At 42.4% G+C, this 24,415-nt stretch overlaps 1 protein-coding gene and 8 non-coding genes across 12 annotated transcripts in view; all 9 read right to left on the bottom strand.

The window, feature by feature from the left end:
* The window catches only part of npffr2a (neuropeptide FF receptor 2a), an 87,232-nt gene that overhangs the window by 3,125 nt on the left and 59,692 nt on the right, over positions 1–24,415 (bottom strand). For all 4 annotated transcript variants that reach the window (XM_062025096.1, XM_062025099.1, XM_062025098.1 and 1 more), the window contains one exon: positions 13,684–13,783. In XM_062025096.1, the coding sequence (XP_061881080.1) occupies positions 13,684–13,783 (100 nt within the window). The remainder of the gene's footprint in view (positions 1–13,683; positions 13,784–24,415) is intronic.
* On the bottom strand, positions 1,409–1,480 carry trnae-uuc (transfer RNA glutamic acid (anticodon UUC)). Its single transcript has one exon. It is a non-coding gene; the product is annotated as a tRNA-Glu (tRNA).
* Positions 1,791–1,862, bottom strand: trnae-uuc (transfer RNA glutamic acid (anticodon UUC)). The gene has a single exon. It is a non-coding gene; the product is annotated as a tRNA-Glu (tRNA).
* On the bottom strand, positions 3,736–3,807 carry trnae-uuc (transfer RNA glutamic acid (anticodon UUC)). Its single transcript has one exon. It is a non-coding gene; the product is annotated as a tRNA-Glu (tRNA).
* Positions 4,997–5,068, bottom strand: trnae-uuc (transfer RNA glutamic acid (anticodon UUC)). The gene has a single exon. It is a non-coding gene; the product is annotated as a tRNA-Glu (tRNA).
* On the bottom strand, positions 5,780–5,851 carry trnae-uuc (transfer RNA glutamic acid (anticodon UUC)). The gene has a single exon. It is a non-coding gene; the product is annotated as a tRNA-Glu (tRNA).
* On the bottom strand, positions 6,162–6,233 carry trnae-uuc (transfer RNA glutamic acid (anticodon UUC)). The gene has a single exon. It is a non-coding gene; the product is annotated as a tRNA-Glu (tRNA).
* Positions 6,946–7,017, bottom strand: trnae-uuc (transfer RNA glutamic acid (anticodon UUC)). The gene has a single exon. It is a non-coding gene; the product is annotated as a tRNA-Glu (tRNA).
* trnae-uuc (transfer RNA glutamic acid (anticodon UUC)) lies at positions 7,468–7,539 on the bottom strand. Its single transcript has one exon. It is a non-coding gene; the product is annotated as a tRNA-Glu (tRNA).

Here is a 24,415-nt window from a genome sequence, read left to right as displayed (position 1 = left end):
GGTAAAACAAAGAACAACATAGTGATTTTTCGAACATGTGTGCAGTTAGAATATTCTAACATATCTGAAAAGCAGCAGGAATAATTAATTCTACCCATTTCCTCTCTGGAAATAATTTCGAACACAGTTGTTCACTTCCTTTTTCGATCTTAAACACAACAACAATGAATGAATATTAACAATATCAATACATGTCATGATTAGGTCGTTTTTTATTTAATTTACTGATTGATTTACATTATTTACTGAATATGTGATAGAATGTATGTCATTTATCAATCAAGTTCGAGATTTGTATCAGTATTCTTCTTCCTTGTACTTTGTAAACACTTTGCGTTTGAACAATTTCCCAAACTGGATCACGTCAGTACATTGTTTGACTTCTTTGCTTAATCCATTCTATTATTTAATTCCACATACTGATATGCTAAAGATCTTCAGTGTTGTTAAAATCTGGTGACTTTGAAGTTTGGTGCTTAACAAAGTGATAACTCAGACATTGGCAGATTGTGAGCATTACCTGTCAAGCCTTTCAGTCAAGGTTGACTTAGACCAATATCAAAAAGTAGTTTCCATACTGGGAGTCGTACCAAGATTGCCTTTGTGAAAACCAGGAATCCTCACTGCTAGACCATATGGGAGTAAGAACTCATAGAACATAACATCTGGACTCAAAACTTAGATTTGAGTTAAATGCCTAACAAAAGGGAAACTCAGACATTGGCTAAAAGGGGGCATTACCTTTCAAGTCTTTCGGTCAAAAGATGCCTTAGGTAGTTAAAGAACATCTTAAGATGTAAATTGACTGGTGGGCATGAATGTTCCAGCCCTTAGGTTAAAGTTCGCTGTTAGACAATCCAAGCATATAGATCCCACACATCAACAATGAAAACCTGGTGACTCTGAAGTTAGGTACTTAACAAAGTGGTAACTCAGACAATGGTAGATTGTGAGCATTACCTGGCAAGCCTGTCAGTCAAAGGTTGCCATAGACCAATATGAAAAATTTGTTCCCATACCGGGAGTCAAACCCAGGGCGCCTGGGTGAAAACCAGGAATCCTAACTGCTAGACCATATGGGAGCCTCTGGAACTTCTGACATTGGCTGGAAAGAGGGCACCAATATTCAAGGCTTCCGGTCAAAAGATGCCTTAGGTATGTAAAGAAAATCTGAAGATGTAAAGTCACTGGTGGGCATGAACGTTCCAGCCCTTCAGTTAAAGCTCGCTGTTAGACAATTCAAGTATATAGATCCCACACATCAACAATAAATATCAGGTGACTTTGAAGTTAGGTGCTTAACAAAGTAGTAATTCAGACAATGGCATATTGTGTGAGTTACTGAGTTATTGCATTGCTTGGCAAGCCTTTCAGTCAAAGGTTGTCTTTGACCAATATGAAAAACTAGCTCCCATACCGGGAGTCGAACCCAGGCCGCCTGGGTGAAAACCAGGAATCCTCACCGCTAGACCATATGGGATCATCTGGGGATTCTGACATTCGCTGAAAAGAGGGTACCAACATTCAGGGCTTCCGGTCAAAAGATGCCTTAGGTAGGTAAAGAGAATCTCAAGATGTAAATTCACTGGTGGGCAAGAACGTTCCAGCCCTTCAGTTAAAGGTAGCTGTTAGACAATCCAAGCATATAGATCCCACACATCAACAATGAAAACATGGTGACTCTGAAGTTAGGTGCTTAACAAGGTGGTAACTCAGACGACGGCAGATTGTAAGCATTACCTGGCAAGCCTGTCAGTCAAAGGTTGCCTTAGACCGATATGAAAATTTAGTTCCCATACCAGGAGTCAAACCCGGGCCGCCTGGGTGAAAACCAGGAATCCTCACCGCTAGACCATATGGGAGCCTCTGGGACTTCAGACATTGGCTGAAATGAGGGCACCAACATTCAAGGCTTCCGGTCAAAAGATGCCTTAGGTAGGTAAAGAGAATCTGAAGATGTAAATTCACTGGTGGGCATGAACGTTTCAGCCCTTCAGTTGAAGGTCGGTGTTAGACAATTCAAGTATATAGATCCCACACATCAACAATGAATATCAGGTGACTTTGAAGTTAGGTGCTTAACAAAGTGGTAACTCAGACAATGGCAGATTGTGAACATTACCTGGCAAGCCTGTCAGTCAACGGTTGCATTAGATAGACCAATATGAAAAATTTGTTCCCATACCGCGAGTTGAAGCTGGGCTGCCTGGGTGAAAACCAGGAATCCTCACCGCTAGACCATATGGGAGCCTGTTAAACATCAGACATTGGCTGAAAAGAGGGCACCAACATTCAGGGATTTCGGTCAAAAGACGCCTTAGGTAGTTAAAGGAAATCTCAAAATGTAAATTCACTGGTGGGCATGAACGTTCCAGCCCTTCAGTTAAAGGTCGCTGTTAGACAATTCAAGTATATAGATCCCACACATCAACAATGAATATAAGGTGACTTTGAAGATAGGTGCTTAACAAAGTAGTAAATCAGACAATGGCATATTGTGTGAGTTACTGAGTTATTGCATTGCTTGGCAAGCCTTTCAGTCAAAGGTTGCCTTTGACCAATATGAAAAACTAGTTCCCATACCGGGAGTCGAACCCAGGCCGCTTGGGTGAAAACCAGGAACCCTCACCGCTAGACCATATGGGTTGCGCTGGGACTTCTGACATTGGCTGAAAAGAGGGTACCAACATTCAGGGCTTCCGGTCAAAAGATGCCTTAGGTAGGTAAAGAGAATCTCAAGATGTAAATGCACTGGTGGGCATGAACGTTCCAGCCCTTCAGTTAAAGGTCGCTGTTAGACAATCTAAGCATATAGATCCCACACATCAACAATGAAAACATGGTGACTCTGAAGATAGGTACTTAACAAAGTGGTAACTCAGACAATGGCAGATTGTGAGCATTACCTGGCAAGCCTTTCAGTCAAAGGTTGCCTTCGATATGAAAATTTAGTTCCCATACCAGGAGTCCAACCCCGGCCGCCTGGGTGAAAACCAGGACTCCTCACCGCTAGACCATATGGGAGCCTCTGGGATTTCAGACATTGGCTGAAAAGAGGGCACCAACATTCAAGGCTTCCGGTCAAAAGATGTCTTAGGTAGGTAAAGAGAATCTGAAGATGTAAATTCACTGGTGGGCATGAACGTTCCAGCCCTTCAGTTAAAGGTCGGTGTTAGACAATTCAAGTATATAGATCCCACACATCAACAATGAATATCAGGTGACTTTGAAGTTAGGTGCTTAACAAAGTGGTAACTCAGACAATGGCAGATTGTGAGCATTACCTGGCAAGCCTGTCAGTCAAAGGTTGCCTTAGATAGACCAATATGAAAAATGTGGTCCCATACCGGGAGTCGAAGCCGGGCTGTCTGGGTGAAAACCAGGAATCCTCACCGCTAGACCATAAGGGAGCCTGGGAAACATCAGAAATGGCTGAGAAGAGGGCACCAACATTCAGGGATTTCGGTCAAAAGATGCCTTAGGTAGTTAAAGGAAATCTCAAAATGTAAATTCACTGGTGGGCATGAACGTTCCAGCCCTTTAGTTAAAGGTCGCTGTTAGACAATTCAAGTATATAGATCCCACAAATCAACAAAGAATATCAGGTGACTTTGAAGTTAGGTGCTTAACAAAGTACTAATTCAGACAATGGCATATTGTGTGAGTTACTGAGTTATTGCATTGCTTGGCAAGCCTTTCAGTCAAAGGTTGCCTTTGACCAATATGAAAAACTAGTTCCCATACCGGGAGTCGAACCCGGGCCGCCTGGGTGAAAACCAGGAATCCTCACCGCTAGACCATATGGGAGCCTCTGGGCCTTCTGACATTCGCTGAAAAGAGGGCACCAACATGCAGGGCTTCCGGTCAAAAGATGCCTTAGGTAGGTAAAGAGAATCTCAAGATATAAATTCACTGGTGGGCATGAACGTTCCAGCTCTTCAGTTAAAGGTAGCTGTTAGACAATCCAAGCATATAGATCCCACACATCAACAATGAAAACATGGTGACTCTGAAGTTAGGTACTTAACAAGGTGGTAACTCAGACAATGGCAGATTGTGAGCATTACCTGGCAAGCCTGTCAGTCAAAGGTTGCCTTAGATAGACCTATATGAAAAATGTGTTCCCATACCGGGAGTCGAAGCCGGGCTGTCTGGGTGAAAACCAGGAATCCTCACCACTAGACCATAAGGGAGACTGGTAAGCATCTGACATTCGCTGAAAAGAGGGTACCAACATTCAGGACTTCCGGTCAAAAGATGCCTTAGGTAGGTAAAGAGAATCTCAAGATGTAAATTCACTGGTGGGCATGAACGTTCCAGCCCTTCAGTTAAAGGTAGCTGTTAGACAATCCAAGCATATAGATCCCACACATCAACAATGAAAACATGGTGACTCTGAAGTTAGGTACTTAACAAGGTGGTAACTCAGACAATGGCATATTGTGAGCATTACCTGGCAAGCCTTTCAGTCAAAGGTTGCCGTTGACCAATATGAAAAATTAGTTCCCATTCCGGCAGTCGAACCCAGGACACCTGGGTGAAAATCAGGAATCCTCACCGCTAGACCATACGGGAGCCTCTGGGGCTTCAGACATCGGCTGAAAAGAGGGCACCAACATTCAAGGCTTCCGGTCAAAGGATGCCTTAGGTAGGTAAAGAGAATCCTCACCGCTAGACCATATGAGAGCCTCTGGGACTTCAGACATCGGCTGAAAAGAGGGCACCAACATTCAAGGCTTCCGGTCAAAAGATGCCTTAGGTAGGTAAAGAGAATCTCAAGATGTAAATTCACTGGTGGGCGTGAACGTTCCAGCCCTTCAGTTAAAGGTCGCTGTTAGACAATCCAAGCATATAGATCCCACAGATCAACAATGAAAACATGGTGACTCTGAAGAAAGGTACTTAACAAAGTGGTAACTCAGACAATGGCAGATTGTGAGCATTACCTGGCAAGCCTTTCAGTCAAAGGTTGCCTTAGACCGATATGAAAATTTAGTTCCCATACCGGGAGTCGAACCCGGGCCGCCTGGGTGAAAACCAGGAATCCTCACCGCTAGACCATATGGGAGCCTCTGGGATTTCAGACATTGGCTGGAAAGAGGGCACCAACATTCAAGGCGTCCGGTCAAAAGATGCCTTAGGTAGGTAAAGAGAATCTGAAGATGTAAATTCACTGGTGGGCATGAACGTTCCAGCCCTTCAGTTAAAGGTCGGTGTTAAACAATTCAAGTATATAGATCCCACACATCAACAATGAATATCAGGTGACTTTGAAGTTAGGTGCTTAACAAAGTGGTAACTCAGACAATGGCAGATTGTGAGCATTACCTGGCAAGCCTGTCAGTCAAAGGTTGCCTTAGATAGACCAATATGAAAAATGTGGTCCCATACCGGGAGTCGAAGCCGGGCTGTCTGGGTGAAAACCAGGAATCCTCACCGCTAGACCGTAAGGGAGCCTGGTAAACATCACAAATGGCTGAAAAGAGGGAACCAACATTCAGGGATTTCGGTCAAAAGATGCCTTAGGTAGTTAAAGGAAATCTCAAAATGTAAATTCACTGGTGGGCATGAACGTTCCAGCCCTTTAGTTAAAGGTCGCTGTTAGACAATTCAAGTATATAGATCCCACACATCAACAAAGAATATCAGGTGACTTTGAAGTTAGGTGCTTAACAAAGTAGTAATTCAGACAATGGCATATTGTGTGAGTTACTGAGTTATTGCATTGCTTGGCAAGCCTTTCAGTCAAAGGTTGCCTTAGACCGATATGAAAATTTAGTTCCCATACCGGGAGTCGAACCCGGGCCGCCTGGGTGAAAACCAGGAATCCTCACCGCTAGACCATATGGGATGCCCTGGGACCTCTGACATTCGCTGAAAAGAGGGTACCAACATTCAAGGCTTCCGGTCAAAAGATGCCTTAGGTAGGTAAAGAGAATCTCAAGATGTAAATTCACTGGTGGGCATGAACGTTCCAGCCCTTCAGTTAAAGGTAGCTGTTAGACAATCTAAGCATATAGATCCCACACATCAACAATGAAAACATGGTGACTCTGAAGATAGGTACTTAACAAAGTGGTAACTCAGACAATGGCAGATTGTGAGCATTACCTGGCAAGCCTTTCAGTCAAAGGTTGCCTTAGACCGATATGAAAATTTAGTTCCCATACCGGGAGTCGAACCCGGGCCGCCTGGGTGAAAACCAGGAATCCTCACCGCTAGACCATATGGGAGCCTCTGGGATGTCAGACATTGGCTGAAAAGAGGGCACCAACATTCAAGGTTTACGGTCAAAAGATGCCTTAGGTAGGTAAAGAGAATCTGAAGATGTAAATTCACTGGTGGGCATGAACGTTCCAGGCCTTCAGTTGAAGGTCGCTGTTAGACAATTCAAGTATATAGATCCCACACATCAACAATGAATATCAGGTGACTTTGAAGTTAGGTGCTTAAAAAAGTGGTAACTCAGGCAATGGCAGATTGTGAGCATTACTTGGCAAGCCTGTCAGTCAAAGGTGGCCTTAGATAGACCAATATGAAAAATGTGTTCCCATACCGGGAATCGAAGCCGGGCTGCCTGGGTGAAAACCAGGAATCCTCACCACTAGACCAAAAGGGAGACTGGTAACCATCAGACATTGGCTGAAAAGAGGGCACCAACATTCAGGGATTTCGGTCAAAAGATGCCTTAGGTAGTTGAAGGAAATCTCAAAATGTAAATTCACTGGTGGGCATGAACGTTCCAGCCCTTCAGTTAAAGGTCGCTGTTAGACAATTCAAGTATATAGATTCCACACATCAACAATGAATATAAGGTGACTTTGAAGTTAGGTGCTTAACAAAGTAGTAATTCAGACAATGGCATATTGTGTGAGTTACTGAGTTATTGCATTGCTTGGTAAGCCTTTCAGTCAAAGGTTGCCTTTGACCAATATGAAAAACTAGTTCCCATACCGGGAGTCCAACCCAGGCCGCCTGGGTGAAAACCAGGAATCCTCACCGCTAGACTATATGGGATACTCTGGGACCTCTGACATTCGCTGAAAAGAGGGTACCAACATTCAGGGCTTCCGGTCAAAAGATGCCTTAGGTAGGTAAAGAGAATCTCAAGATGTAAATTCGCTGGTGGGCGTGAACGTTCCAGCCCTTCAGTTAAAGGTCGCTGTTAGACAATCTAAGCATATAGATCCCACACATCAACAATGAAAACATGGTCAAAAGATGCCTTAGGTAGGTAAAGAGAATCTCAAGATGTAAATTCACTGGTGGGCATGAACGTTTCAGCCCTTCAGTTAAAGGTAGCTGTTAGACAATCCAAGCATATAGATCCCACACATCAACAATGAAAACATGGTGACTCTGAAGATAGGTACTTAACAAAGTGGTAACTCAGACAATGGCAGATTGTGAGCATTACCTGGCAAGCCTTTCAGTCAAAGGTTGCCTTAGACCAATATGAAAATTTAGTTCCCATACCGGGAGTCGAACCCGGGCCGCCTGGGTGAAAACCAGGAATCCTCACCGCTAGACCATATGGGAGCCTCAAAGGGCCTCAACTTTCAAGGCTTTCGGTCATAAGATCCCTTAGGCAGTTAAAGGACATCTCAAGATACATTGACTGGTGGGCATAAACGGTCCAGCTCTTCAGGTAAAGACCATTACTGGATACTCAACAAATACATTTCTTAAAAATCAAACAGGGAAATCTAGTGACAACCAGAACTTACCACTGGACTACATATGTTACAAAAGCTCAACTTCCTGATTACTTCCTTTTTTGTCTTTATGTGTGAGGTCTGTAACAGATAAAAAAAACATCTTAAGGTTTGTATTTGTGTACCAGCGGGTATTAACTGGCAAGCCTCTCAGCCTCTGGCTTGCAGCACCTTCACTTTGAAGATTTTATCTGCGGCTAGGGATTTGTTCCTTAGCAAGTCTAAATGTGATGACACCGAAAAATGTTATTACAGCGAAGGAGAAGGCACTCGTTTATAACTCTGAAACTCCCAGAGTGCTCAGCACATATTCCAAGACAAGGTAAAATGCATTTTGTTTTTTGTTTTTTGACAGCACCGAGACTTGTGTCCGTGCGCGTGTTCAGAGTTGACATTTACGCTTGCTGTAATGTTGTTGTGATTGGATAAAAACGAGATTGTTGCGATATCACCCTCTTGTTATGTAGGGACTTTTGTTGAAGCCAGAATCAGTTATTCATGAACTCTGTTTCACTACATGAACGGTTGGCGAAACACGCTGAAGAACCAATTAAGTTTTTATATCAAGGGTCCACCGTAGTTCAAACGTATATCTGTCAGTAGCCTTTTTATGGAAACGCTGAAAACTGTCATATGGATGACGAGGAAAAGACGCAGTCGAAGTGAAGGCACGTAAATAAGACCGCTCACAAAACCGCCCACACTGAAGAGACGGTCAGAAAGCGGCTTGAAGGTGATCTGTAAAACATCATCTTTGCAAAATTTTGACCAAAGAACCACCATTACATGTTATGTAGACCGCAAGGAACGTTAACGTTTTCAGGCAGAGCACAATGATTTAAGGACAAGCTTTTAGAACATTTAGGAAGGAGTTATGCTCTTCAACTGACATTTCTACAGCTCACTGTGCACATCATAGCTGTCTATGCACTGAAACATTCAAATCGCATCTTGATCAAGTACTTGACAGACATGCAAGATGACTGTGACTTTTCTCCAAGCTCCCAAATGTCCTTTCCAATTGTGCCAGACACCCTGCGGTAATGTCAAAGTGTGATAGAGTGACAAGAACTAGCAACCGGGTCTTAGAACGGTAGCGTTCCTGTCAAGTCTGTAGTTCTGAGAGCTGCTTTCACTCCCCTAACGTCTGCTAAACCTCTGGCTGGGCGACTGATCGCCTCCACACTTTTGTAGCTTTTCAAAATGCTACCAAAGATGACAAAGCAGGATTAGCATCAAACTTCTGTCACCTCGTGTGATGAGGTAATGAACATTATTGCAAAGTGTGGAACTGTAAAACAAAATTTTCGTGAGCTTGTTGTTGTTCAGAGTACATAAAAAACTTTGCCCCAACTTTCTTGCAATGTAAAGTTTCTCAGCCTGTGTCCACAATCTGTTGGTCTTAATTAAACAAGACCATTGTCTCTTGGCATGCTGGGCAACTTATAACCATGACAGTGAAACATTACCCCACCTTACCAGGAAATAATGATCTGGCGAAGAAACCCAGTGATTGTTCTCCAGAGAGTGGAGATAAGACTGTTGTCATTAATTCAACTAAACACTATAGTCTGGGATCCTGGTTTTTAAACTTTGGATGTAACGGTTTCGTACACACTACGGTTTTAAGCTCAAATTTTGGTAGGTACCAAAGAAAACACAAAAATGCTAAGCTTTTGTGTAAACAGCTAAAATATATATATATATTTTTTAAAGAAAACCTTTTAAAATTTTTGCTGCACTGAATTTGTTTACAAAGTAGTAGGCCTCTTTACCAGACCGAATGTTCCGTATAGATAAATTGGATTACAGATACATTTACTATTCTCTACTGATGACTTCATCAATCACGAGTTGGGTTTATCCCCTCTCACACTCTTCATTAGCGAGACCTTTTGGATAATTAAATGCTTCGAACTCCAAAAAAAACGACTGCAATAAATGCTGAATGCTCCATTCTGAACAAACAAACAAACACTCAAGGGGTGTTATGTAACTGTGGAGAAAACCGGACTAAGGTTGTTTTTACAGTGGTTCACAGCACCCATTTTGTACATAGCACATTTGGAACCCCAGCTAAGGAGGTACTAGAAATAATACCTTGTATCGGCCTGTGGCCAATTTAGAGGCAACTATTGTAGGCAGAGTGGGTACCATGCAGTGAAAAAGCTCTACTTAAAGGTCAGTATACATCTCATACGCCATTGCAGCTATTGAAGTATGTCACTAATTACCTTTGCCATGAGGTTATGTAATTGTTAAGGTTTGTTAGCTTGTCTTTCAGTTAGTTAGTTAGTTTTTTCCCAAGATGGCGCTGCTGTAGTGGCTGCCGTTGGCAGGAGCTCTGTGCTCCTGTGTTATCCTTTTGTGGTCCTTATGTTTCCCTCTAGTTTTCATGTGTATTTTTTTGCCTTTTTATTCGGGACCCTTTGGGACTGTGTGACAATGGGTGTCTCTTTCGCGACTTCTGTGGTGCTTTTTTGTGAACTTCTGGATCTGTCTCCCGGGAGCCTTTTGGCCACGGATACCAACTGCTGGGTCTCTGCCACACCAGAGTCCGTTTGGAGAGACCGGAGGAGATGCGGATGAAGAGACAGGGCTGCGGAGCTGGCGCTGAGCGCCGGGACGGACAAGCTTCACAGTGTCTCGGCTGAATGAGCGTGTATCGGACACCTCGGTGTCCTTAGACACATCCTCGCTCTGGCCGAGAGTTGGTGGTCGGCTGAGGGTGGACTCGGCTCTCTTGGTTGCTTTGTCTCAGGCCAAGCTTACCCCACCCCAGCAGACGATGGCGTGGAACACCGCAGAGGCCACCACAGTGTATATGTTTTTTTTTGTTGTTTTACTTTTGTAGTTGTATGTAGAAATGGCTGGTTGCATCAGCTCTGCTCTTTTAATTTTTTAATGTCCTTTGTGTTCTTTATTTATTGATGTTTCCCTCTTACACACATGCTTATGTGTGCTATGTCTATGAGTTGCTTTTCTCCCTTGGCCTCAGTCTGGACCCCTTCTTCACGGGCCCAGGCTTAGACTGAATATTTATTTTCTCCCCCACTCTCCTCCCCAGCGTTTACCTGTTTCTCACCTTTTTTGTAAGGGGCACCGGAAGTTGGCAGACCCGTCAGCGATCCTGTTCTGTCTCCCTGTAATGTTGGTCTGATCTTGAATGAGATTGTGCTGAAAATCTTAATTTCCCCTCAGGGATTATTCAAGTATTTCTGACTCTGATTGATCAAAAATTTATGGGAAAATCTTAGGAAACTTTAGGTTAATGTCTGAAAAGGGAATGTGATAAGATTTTCCAGACCATTTCTACAGTACGAGGCAGAACTTCTCTGTGTTCATGCCAGCAACTGTGCCTCCATCCACAGAGACAAAGAGACTGCGAGACTGTAAGGAGGGTTCATTCTGTTTTTTTGTTTTTTTTTTCGCTACAAAGTAAAAGCACCCAGGTGGAAAACAGTGATTTCTCCTACAGCCTGTTTGGGAGCGACAGAGAAACAAAACAGACACAGCAATTTCAATTATCCTTGGATTAATTATCTTTGCCAGGGGTTTGTTTCTTCCTGCCTGTCTGTTAGTTTGCAACATAGCTCAAAAGCTTATTGGCGGGTTTTGATAAAACGTTCAATAATTGTCAGAAAAGGGATTTGCACAAGTGATTACGTTTTAAAGGTAATCTGGATCAGTCTGAATTTGAGATTTGTTTAAAGGATTCTTCACTGTTGGACTCGTTGGAAGCAGATCAGAATCATATCCATATTTAAGTGTTACTTCTTTCTAAAAACTCCTATAGTCATATTTACATCAGGTAATGTCTCGTGTGGTACAAAGTGCTTGGATTCGAGTGTCCTTGGTTAGAGTCAGAGCGCTGTCTTTGTTGAGACTGCCATTACATTCCTAAGATAAGGAGCACAGCTAGACTGGGGAAACAGCAGGTGGGGGGGGGGACAGGAGAAGGAGGAAGTAGACAGGAGTTCCGGGGTTTTGGTAGACCGATCTGGACCGGGCTAGGGAACGCTTGGGTGCTGGGTTCGTCTCAGGTTTGTCCTCTAAGCTTTGAGAATAAACTACAAAATACCAACTATTGCCTGGAGATTGAATATAAACATCAGCGTATTGCCATAAAAAAAATCTGGGAGAGACTAGCAATTTGAATTCCCCATTGGAGAAATGCTGGTCGACGCAACAGAATATAGGGAGGTCTGCACTCTCTAAATTAGACTTGTACAAACCCCGTTTCCATATGAGTTGGGAAATTGTGCTAGATGTAAATATAAACGGAATACAATGATTTGCAAATCCTTTTCAACCCATATTCAATTGAATGCACTACAAAGACAAGATATTTGATGTTCAAACTCATAAACTGTATTTTTTTTTTGCAAATAATATTTAACTTAGAATTTCATGGCTGCAACACGTGCCAAAGTAGTTGGGAAAGGGCATGTTCACCACTGTGTTACATGGCCTTTCCTTTTAACAACACTCAGTAAACGTTTGGGAACTGAGGAGACACATTTTTGAAGCTTCTCAGGTGGAATTCTTTCCCATTCTTGCTTGATGTACAGCTTAAGTTGTTCAACAGTCCGGGGGTCTCCCTTGTGCTATTTTAGGCTTCATAATGCGCCACACATTTTCAATGGGAGACAGGTCTGGACTACAGGCAGGCCAGTCTAGTACCCGCACTCTTTTACTATGAAGCCACGTTGATGTAACACGTGGCTTGGCATTGTCTTGCTGAAATAAGCAGGGGCGTCCATGGTAACGTTGCTTGGATGGCAACATATGTTGCTCCAAAACCTGTATGTACCTTTCAGCATTAATGGCGCCTTCACAGATGTGTAAGTTACCCATGTCTTGGGCACTAATACACCCCCATACCATCACACATGCTGGCTTTTCAGCTTTGTGCCTATAACAATCCGGATGTTTCTTTTCCTCTTTGGTCCGGAGGACACGATATCCACAATTTCCAAAAACAGTTTAAAATGTGGTCTCGTCAGACCACAGAACACTTTTACACTTTGTGTCAGTCCGTCTTAGATGAGCTCAGGCCCAGCGAATCCGACGACGTTTCTGGGTGTTGTTGATAAACGGTTTTCGCCTTGCATAGGAGAGTTTTAACTTGCACTTACAGATGTGGCGACCAACTGTAGTTACTGACAGTGGGTTTCTGAAGTGTTCCTGAGCCCATGGGGTGATATCCTTTACACACTGATGTCGCTTGTTGATGCAGTACAGCCTGAGGGATCGAAGGTCACGGGCTTAGCTGCCTACGTGCAGTGATTTCTCCAGATTCTCTGAACCCTTTGATGATATTACGGAGCGTAGATGGTGAAATCCCTAAATTCCTTGCAATAGCTGGTTGAGAAAGGTTTTTCTTAAACTGTTCAACAATTTGCTCACGCATTTGTTGACAAAGTGGAGACCCTCGCCCCATCCTTGTTTGTGAATGACTGAGCATTTCATGGAATCTACTTTTATACCCAATCATGGCACCCACCTGTTCCCAATTTGCCTGTTCACCTGTGGGATGTTCCAAATAAGTGTTTGATGAGCATTCCTCAACTTTATCAGTATTTATTGCCACCTTTCCCAACTTCTTTGTCATGTGTTGCTGGCATCAAATTCTAAAGTTAATGATTATTTGCAAAAAAAAAAAAATGTTTATCAGTTTGAACATCAAATATGTTGTCTTTGTAGCATATTCAACTGAATATGGGTTGAAAATGATTTGCAAATTTCCCAACTCATATGGAAACGGGGTTTGTAGTTGTTCTATCCCGCAAAAAAAAAAACGTGAGTCACAATACGAATACGACCACTGGGAGCTTTTGAAGATTTGTAAGCACAGTACGTGAATTAGACCTCCTGACAGGAGCTCTGTTTGGTTGGCGAAGGGCAATTACTAGACAGAGGGAGCATGCACTGTGTCCTGGTGTTCATGTGTGCCTGGCCAAGGTACCTGTCCACTGCGATCGCCACCAGAGTGAAGACGGACGCAGACACGGAGATGCCTTGAACCATGCCGCTCATTTTGCACACCAGGCTTCCAAACGGCCATCCTGTTGACAGGAAGAAGGAGACAGACTATTGGTAACAGTGTGTGGTTTTTGCTCCGCTTGCTTTGGATGATTGTTCTTTTGACTGGATTGAGGGGTAGTCAAGTTCCACTGTCGTAAAAAACCCAAAACAATATCAAACCACCCGAAAACGCTGTAGTTGTGCACCTCTACAACCAACAACCATGGTCATGAACTATACGGTCTTATCAAAGCTCACTGATGCAAAACAAAAACAAACATTGGAGGACAAGGCTTCGCTAAACATCTTAAAATAAATATTTGCCAACTATCCCTCAGCTACGCACATGGGAGCTGTAAGTTTGATCATTAAAGGGGAACTGCACTTTTTTTTCCTATCATTCACAGTCCTTATGTAAGACAAGCGCAGGATGTTCACATATTCTTGTTTAGATGAAGAATTAATCACAATGCTCACGAAAGGTTGAAAGAAAAAGTTGCCGCAAACAAACCATTTCCGGGTCTAAGTTTAAAGGCCTACTGAAATGAAATTTTTTCATTAAAACGGGGATAGCAGATCTATTCTATGTGTCATACTTGATCATTTCGCGATATTGCCATATTTTTGCTGAAAGGAAAACAACGACGATAAAGATCGCAACTTTTGGTATCTGACAAAAAAAAAGCCTTGCCCCTACCGGAAGTAGCGTGACATAGTCAGTTGAACATATGGTCCTTATGGCTTCATCTGGCCAGCGTCTTCAGCTCTCACTGGATAGGTTCGCATCCGAGTGTGAAGCGACTGGGATGAGAATCAGTACATTCAAGTCCAAGTTCATTGTTCTCGCCCGGAAAAGGGTGGCGATTTTATCTCCGGGTTAGGGAAGATATCTTGCCCCAAGTGGAGGAGTTCAAGTACCTCGGAGTCGTGTTCACGAGTAAGGGAAGAGTGGATCGTGAGGTCGACAGGAGGATCGGTGCGGCGTCTGCAGTATTGCGGACACTATATTGATATGTTGTGTTGAAGAAGGAGCTAAGCCGGAAGGCAAAGCTCTCAATTCACCGGTCGATCTATGTTCCCATCCTCACCTATGGTCATGAGCTTTGAGATATGACCGAAAGAACAAGATCCCGGGTACAAGCGTCCAAAATTAGTTTCCTCCGTCGGGTGGAATAGGGTGAGAAGCTGTGTCTTTCGGGAGAAGCTCAGAGTAAAGCCGGCAACTGGTCAGGATCTCCCCGGACACCTTCCTGAGGAGGTGTGTAGGGGATACCTGACCGGTAGGAGGCCACGGGGAAGACCCAGGACACGTTGGGAAGACTTGGTCTCCCGACTGGCCTAGGAACGCCTTAGGACCCCCCCAGGAGGAGCTGGACGAAGTGACTGGGGAAGTCTGCGCCTCCCTGCTTAGGCTGCTGCTCATGCGACCCAACCTCGGATAAGCGGAAGAAGATGGATGGATGGATGGATGGATGGATGGATGGATGGATGGATGGATGGATGGATGGATAAGTCTTCAATTCTGTCACTGAAGAAGACAACTTCTGTAGTTTCAGTGCACAGGAGGATGGATAAAGACATCAATGACTTTTCAGTTTTGTTTGATCAGCCGTTTTACTGCCGTGTTACTCCATCATATCTCTCTGACCTGATCCATGTCGCCACGCCCTCACATTCCCTAAGATCCTCTTCCTCCATCCACCTCACTGTCCCTTTATTTAAACTGTCCACCATGGGTGCCCGAGCTTTCAGCCGCTCCGCCCCACATCTTTGGAACTCTCTACCACCAGACCTTGGTAACTTAGACTCAATATCCCTCTTCAAATCAAGACTCAAAACACACCTATTCCCGACTGCTTATTCATTGTAGTCATCTTTTCTTTTCTATCTTTGTTGTTGTTGTTGTTATTGTGTTTATCCAATTTGAATTTATTGTTTTGATTTTGTACGGTGTCCTTGAGTGCCCAGAAAGGCCCCTTATAAATAAAATGTATTATTATTATTATTACAGGCACCGATTGGAAACACTTAATTTTCTATGTAAATATCTTATTTCACAATGTATATATCTGTAACATGTCTACTATATGTAAAAAAAACATTTTCTTCTGTTATTCAGTGAGTGCCGCTTATATACCAGTGCGGCTTATAGTCCGGAAAATATGGTATTTGCGATATTGTTACTATAATCGCTGATATAGAACAACTATTTTTAGCGCCCAGTGCTGTGGTCACAGAGCGCTAACTAGCTAATGCTGCTATATTGACATATTGAGCCGGTTACCGGTTACGGTTACTGCTGCTGCTCCTTCGCCTCTAAGTTGGTAAAAGTTGATTCTAGATTATAAATCATGCCTCTCACTGAGATAGTAGAAGGATGTGGTCATAAACCGAGAAGTTGGTCAACTTTGATATTAAAGGCCTACTGAAACCCACTACTACCGACCACGCAGTCTGATAGTCGCGGTGCTGACTCAGCGGGTCCTGCAAACGGTAGGAAATGTTTTTAATAGTAGATTATTAACTTTCTCATTTGAAGCTAGGATTGTGTGGATCTTTGGCTGTGTGTGTGTGTGTGGCCAATTACAACTTCAACTGGTGCCGAAAATGCTCCGTAAGTCAAATTATGCCCATGGCTTAAAGCAGGCCTGGGCAATTATTTTGCCTCGGGGGGCCAAATTTAGAGAAAGAAATGTGTCTGGGGGCCGGTATATCTATTTTTAGAAACTCTAATACAAAACCTCACAATAATGTCTGACTGAATGCTTGAAAACATTATGGCGGACCTCGAGAATGTGGGATTTACAATATTAACTATGAACGATAAAACACTGAATATTGACAAAATATGAAGGTCGATTGACATATTTTACAATCAAGTTAAACGCAACAAAAATGCAAAAAAACACACAGAAATATGAACGCAAAGGGTAAAAAATAGCCTAACCTAAGCTTAGTGACATACATCACTAAGCTTTAGAACTTTGTTGTAAAAATCTCCTTCCGCGTCTGTTCCTGACACCCGCATTTCAGGCTCTGGAAACACTCTGTGGAAACGCTCCCCACCCACACTGCTAGGTGCCTCGTCTGAGCTGCTGTGACTTAGATTACCATAGCAACTAATAGTAACTAGTATATCATGCAAAAGCGCAGATTGCAACCATTGATATACTTTGTATAATTCAAGGCTTACGGTCATTTAAAAACATCACCGCACATCATAATGGCAGCTACATTTTCCATCTTAAAGATCTAAAAAAATTATTTGGGAATGTCCGGCGGGCCAGATTGAAAAGTTTAACGGGCCGCATGTGGCCCCCGGACCTTAATTTTCCTAGGTCTGGCTTAAAGCATAACAAAAAGCAGAGACAATGTTCGTATCTCTAAATACTTATATAAAAAACTCATAAGTTGAGGTACCACTTTGAAATGTATGAACACACAAAACAATAAAACATATTCACCATTAATTAGTTGCTTATTAACATGCAAATTAGTAACATATTGGCTCTTATTAGTCATTATTAAGTACTTATTAACGCCTTATTCTGCATGGCCTTATTATACAACCAGCAAGCCATTAACTAAGAGAGTTCCCTCAATAACCTCAGAATTATTGCTTATTAGTAACCATAACCCTAACACTAACGCCTTATATGTTCCCCTACTCAGTGGCCTAGTGGTTAGAGTGTCCGCCCTGAGATCGGTAGGTTGTGAGTTCAAACCCCAGCTGAGTCATACCAAAGACTTAAAAAAAATGGGACCCATTACCTCCCTGCTTGGCACTCAGGGTTGGAATTGGGGGTTAAATCACCAAAAATGATTACCGGGCGGGGCACCACTGCTGTCCACTGCTTCCCTCACCTCCCAGGGGGTTAACAAGGGGATGGGTCAAATGCAGAGGACACATTTCCCCACACCTAGTGTGTGTGTGACAATCATTGGTACTTTAACTTTAACTTAGTGTCCAAATAACTCTAAATTAAGTACAAACCCCGTTTCCATATGAGTTGGGAAATTGTGTTAGATGTAAATATAAACGGAATACAATGATTTGCAAATCCTTTTCAACCCATATTCAGTTGAATGCACTACAAAGACAAGATATTTGATGTTCAAACTCATAAACTTTATTTTTTTTTTGCAAATAATAATTAACTTAGAATTTCATGGCTGCAGCACGTGCCAAAGTAGTTGGGAAAGGGCATGTTCACCACTGTGTTACATGGCCTTTCCTTTTAACTACACTCAGTAAGCGTTTGGGAACTGAGGAGACACATTTTTGAAGCTTCTCAGGTGGAATTCTTTCCCATTCTTGCTTGATGTACAGCTTAAGTTGTTCAACAGTCCGGGGGTCTCCCTTGTGCTATTTTAGGCTTCATAATGCGCCACACATTTTCAATGGGAGACAGGTCTAGACTACAGGCAGGCCAGTCTAGTACCCACACTCTTTTACTATGAAGCCAAGTTGATGTAACACGTGGCTTGGCATTGTCTTGCTGAAATAAGCAGGGGCGTCCATGGTAACGTTGCTTGGATGGCAACATATGTTGCTCCAAAACCTGTATGTACCTTTCAGCATTAATGGTGCCTTCACAGATGTGTAAGTTACCCATGCCTTGGGCACTAATACACCCCCATACCATCACAGATGCTGGCTTTTCAACTTTGCGCCTATAACAATCCGGATGGTTCTTTTCCTCTTTGGTCCGGAGGACACGACGTCCACAGTTTCCAAAAAAAATTGAAATGTGGACTCGTCAGACCACAGAACACTTTTCCACTTTGTATTAGTCCATCTTAGATGAGCTCAGGCCCAGCGAAGCCGACGGCGTTTCTGGGTGTTGTTGATAAACGGTTTTCGCCTTGCATAGGAGAGTTTTAACTTGCTCTTACAGATGTAGCGACCAACTGTAGTTACTGACAGTGGGTTTCTGAAGTGTTCCTGAGCCCATGTGGTGATATCCTTTACACACTGATGTTGCTTGTTGATGCAGTACAGCCTGAGGGATGGAAGGTCACGGGCTTAGCTGCTTACGTGCAGTGATTTCTCCAGATTCTCTGAACCCTTTGACGATATTACGAACCGTAGATGGGGAAATCCCTAAATTCCTTGCAATAGCTGGTTGAGAAAGGTTTTTCTTAAACTGTTCAACAATTTGCTCACGCATTTGTCGACAAAGTGGTGACCCTCGCCCCATCCTTGTTTGTGAATGACTGAGCATTTTATGGAATCTACTTTTATACCCAATCATGGCACCCACCTGTTCCCAATTTGCCTGTTCACCTGTGGGATGTTCCAAATAAGTGTTTGCTGAGCATTCCTCAACTTTATCAGTATTTATTGCCACCTTTCCCAACTTTTTTGTCACGTGTTGCTGGCATCAAATTCTAAAGTTAATGATTATTTGCAACAACAAAAAAAAGTTTATCAGTTTGAACATCAAATATGTTGTCTTTGTAGCATATTCAACTGAATATGGGTTGAAAAGGATTTGCCAATCATTGTATTCCGTTTATATTTACATCTAACACAATTTCCCAACTCATATGGAAACGGGGTTTTGTATTTGTTAGTTAGAATATGTTCCCCATAATAAAGTGTTACCAAAAAAGCCCCCTAAAAATACACAAAAAAATAGTTTTTTGATTTTTGTTAAGCTTTGAATTTGTTTTATATTTTTGTGTGTTTCACTTTTCATTTGACTGTTCTGTGTTATTATTTTTATTTTTGTGTATGTCAATATTATATTTTTTTTGTATTTTATTAATTCATAAAAAAAAAATTTAGATTTTTATTTAATCAAATGTAATTTAATACATATATTTTTTTATTTTATTTGATAATTTTCTTCTCAAATTTAAATGAATAGAAAACGTAAGTAAATTGGAGCTTTAATTTGTGTTAATGTCCAATGTATGCTGCAGCACCCCCTAACGGCCATTAAAAGAATGACACTCTCTAATTAGTTTGTATTTCGAGACAAAAAAAGACAATATGAATCTCAAAGGTCCACAAACACTGGATGATATTTGGGGGCCACAGAGAATAAAAGGTGAATGTGATGCTAATGTTAACACAGAACATTTGCATCACAACCTAATAGTTGGTGGAGGTCAGACGCTCCTTTCATCTTGTCCTCGCGGCGGCGCTTTCTTTCACAGGCGGCCCGACATGACGCACCCCTCATTATTTCCATAATAAAGCATTATGCGGCGTAATAATCGGAAATTATATCGGGGATAAAAGCCCGTCTGAGAGACGGTGAAGCGACGCCGTGCGGGGGTGATCATGTCATTAATGGCATGAGATAGAGATCGAAGGTGACCGCGCGAGCGCTGCCGAGCTTAGCCCGTTTTGTCACCATTGAGTAGCATGACATTTGTGTCACTTGATGGTTGCTGTTGTTCCTGGTGATGTGGGATCTGAGCCCAGGATGTCGTTGTGGCTTGTGCAGCCCTGTGAGACACTTGTGATTTAGGGCTATATAAGTCAACTTTGATTGATTGATTGATTGACAGAACACTTGTGCAAAATTCCCAATTTGGAATTCCAATTCAATTCATTTGATGAACCGCAATTGACATTACAGGAAGTGGAAATCGAAGCGGTTCAGAGAAGTACCATCTTAAAACTAATTTGTATACTCTAGCCTTTAAATAGACCCCCTTTTAGACCAGTTGATCTGCCGTTTCCTCCTTCGTAAAGGGGGGGGGGGGGCACAGGTTCGGTGGCCAGGGTCGGGACCCAGGGCCGGACCACTCATCTGTGCATCGGTTGGGGACGTCTATGCGCTGCTGACCTGTATCCGCTCGGGATGGTCTCCTGCTGGCCCCACTGTGGACTGGTCTCTCACTATTATGTTGGATCCACTATGGACTGGACTCTCACTATTATGTTAGATCCACTATGGACTGGACTCTCACAATATTATGTTAGATCCACTATGGACTGGGACTCTCACAATATTATGTTAGATCCACTATGGACTGGACTCTCACTATTATGTTAGATCCACTATGGACTGGACTCTCACACTATTATGTTAGATCCACTATGGACTGGACTCTCACTATTATGTTAGATCCACTATGGACTGGACTCTCACTATTATGTTAGATCCACTATAGACTGGACTCTCACTATTATGTTAGATCCACTATGGACTGGACTCTCACTATTATGTTAGATCTGTAGTAGAATTTCTGACCTTTTGACCTATATTTCTTGTCTTTTAAGAATGTCCGCTCATTTTCAATTCTCTTGTATTTTGTGCCATTGAATGGACCAGTGGTGGGACAAAAGTGAATATTAAGTCGTGCCAACCTGTCTACAGAATGTGTTGACTGTCTAAAGGATTCGAGTTGTTATGGAACAGATAGGAAAAACAACAAGACATTGACGCATTTAGATAACAAACAATGACGCACAAGAGACAGATAGGAAAAACAACAAGACATTGACGCATTTAGATAACAAACAATGACGCACAAAAGACATATAAAAAATGGCAGAAGACCGGAACTCGACAGTGATTTTGGCTTGTGTGTGTCTTGTTGGCTCCGGAGTAACATGTGGTCTGTCTGCACGGCCAACTTAATTCAACCTGCACTTCTGATAATGGGTAAATAAATTTGTTGTACTAAACTACTTTTGTTGCCTGTTTAAGCTTCGGACAATCCACTACAGATCCACTATGGAGTGGACTCTCACACTATTATGTTAGATCCACTATGGACTGGACTCTCACTATTATGTTAGATCCACTATGGACTGGACTCTCACTATTATGTTAGATCCACTATGGACTGGACTCTCACTATTATGTTAGATCCACTATGGACTGGACTCTCACACTATTATGTTAGATCCACTATGGACTGGACTCTCACAATATTATGTTAGATCCACTATGGACTGGACTCTCACACTATTATGTTAGATCCACTATGGACTGGACTCTCACTATTATGTTAGATCCACTATGGACTGGACTCTCACTATTATGTTAGATCCACTATGGACTGGACTCTCACACTATTATGTTAGATCCACTATGGACTGGACTCTCACTATTATGTTAGATCCACTATGGACTGGACTCTCACTATTATGTTAGATCCACTATGGACTGGACGCTCACTATTATGTTAGATCCACTATGGACTGGATTCTCACACTATTATGTTAGATCCACTATGGACTGGACTCTCACTATTATGTTAGATCCACTATGGACTGGACTCTCACTATTATGTTAGATCCACTATGGACTGGACTCTCACAATATTATGCTAGATCCACTATGGACTGGACTCTCACAATATTATGCTAGATCCACTATGGACTAGACTCTCACAATATTATGCTAGATCCACTATGGACTGGACTCTCACAATATTATGCTAGATCCACTATGGACTGGACACTCAAAATATTATGCTAGATCCACTATGGACTGGACTCTCACACTATTATGTTAGATCCACTATGGACTGGACTCTCACTATTATGTTAGATCCACAATGGACTGGACTCTCACTATTATGTTAGATCCACTATGGACTGGACTCTCACTATTATGTTAGATCCACTATGGACTGGACTCTCACACTATTATGTTAGATCCACTATGGACTGGACTCTCACACTATTATGTTAGATCCACTATGGACTGGACTCACATTATTATGTTAGATCCACTATGGACTGGACTCTCACTATTTTGTTAGATCCACTATGGACTGGACTCTCACACTATTATGTTAGATCCACTATGGACTGGACTCTCACACTATTATGTTAGATCCACTATGGACTGGACTCTCACTATTATGTTAGATCCACTATGGACTGGACTCTCACTATTATGTTAGATCCACTATGGACTGGACTCTCACTATTATGTTAGATCCACTATGGACTGGACTCTCACACTATTATGCTATATCCACGCGACGTCCATTGCACCGGTCCCCCAGGTGGGGAGTCCCCACATCTGCGGTCCCCTCCAAGGTTTCTCATTGTCATCCCATTGGGTTGAGTTTTTCCTTGCCCTGATGTGCCCTTGAGCCCAGGATGTCGTTGTGGCTTGTGCAGCCCTTTGAGACACTAGTGATTTAGGGCTATATAAGTAAACATTAATTGATTAATTAACCATTCGATCCGATTCCGAGTCCTGCGGTGGCGATTCGATTCTGAATCCATTCTCGATTCAACACGATTCTCGACTCAAACCGATTCCCGCACTGTATTATTAAAGTATTAACTTTTTCTAAACAGGTTACAGGTGAGAAAAATGTCTTATTAAAAATCAATTCTTAACAACATCAACAAAAAATCGATCTCTTCTTTTTTTTTAAACTATCGATTTAGAATCGGGTTGGATAAGAATCGCGATTCGGATATGAATCGATCTTTTTGTGCACCCTTGGTCAACAAGCTATTAGCATTCTATATTTATAGCGACCACTCAAGGGAAACAACAAAAATGGCCACTTTCTGCATCTCGGCAGACATTTTGAATTTGCGGCCATCTTTAATTTTTGGCCAGTACACTTATTTATCACGGCTAATTAGTACTAGGCCTGACATTACTAAAATACATTAATTACGATTATTATTAAAGTTAAAGTACCACTGACAGTCACACACACACTAAGTGTGGTGCAATAACCCTCTGCATTTGACCCATCCCCTTGTTCCACCCCCTGGGGGGTGAGGGGAGCAGTGAGCAGCAGCGGTGGCCGCGCTCGGGAACATTTTTTGTGATTTAACCCCCAATTCCAACTCTTGATGCTGAGTGCCAAGCAGGGAGGTAATGGCTCCCATTTTTATAGCCTTTGGTACGACTCGGCCGGGGTTTGAACTCACGACCTACCGATCTCAGTGCGGACACTCTAACCACAAGACCACTGAGCAGGCTTATTAATAAATTCAATATGTTTATAGTAAGGTAATAAGTATTTTATTTAAAATGTTTAAAAATGTATTCTTGGTATTTCGAACAACAAATTAGTTAGTGAACAATTTGTTTCCGATGTCTGCGGAGGAAATATTTGTGACGGCTATAAATAAGTGGCTGCCATAGACAGGTTGCTGTAATTGATATATAATTAATCTGATCCACCAAAGGTTTGCGTGTGTTATGTCTGTTGATCATGTTTTTGTTTACTTATGTTCTGCTTGGGTTTTTGGACACTTTTTAGTTCCTGCCTTCACTCCCTTGCCTTGTCACCATGACTACTCATTAGTTTCACCTGTCTCAGGTTTTGCACTCGCGCACCTGTCACAAATCATTTCTGTATTATTTAAGCCCATTGTTGCCAGGAAGTCAGCCTGGCGACATTAACTCTGATACCTCCATGATTACGCGTCCATGCCATAGTTCTATGATCTTTCCATGCTTGACCAATAGGGCCGGCTCGTGGCATAGGCCGTGTAGGCAAATGCTAAGGGCGCCGTCCATCAGGGGGCGCCACGCCAGTGCCACAAATGTTGGAGAAAAAAAAAAAAAAAAAGTTGGTACTATTATTTCTAAATACAAAAAGTAATCCCACATTAATTAAAATGCAAAGTAAAGCCTATTCAATAGAAATATTATTTGTTACAACATTACGCCCCCCCAGAATGTGATAGTAACCTGGCTTTTTAGCATTAAGCTAATGTTACA

This window comes from Entelurus aequoreus, linkage group LG17 (assembly GCF_033978785.1).
Source record: "Entelurus aequoreus isolate RoL-2023_Sb linkage group LG17, RoL_Eaeq_v1.1, whole genome shotgun sequence".
Classification (NCBI taxonomy): Eukaryota; Metazoa; Chordata; class Actinopteri; order Syngnathiformes; family Syngnathidae; genus Entelurus; species Entelurus aequoreus.
Note: the sequence above shows the minus strand (reverse complement) of the source record. Positions and strands in the feature narration are given on the sequence as shown.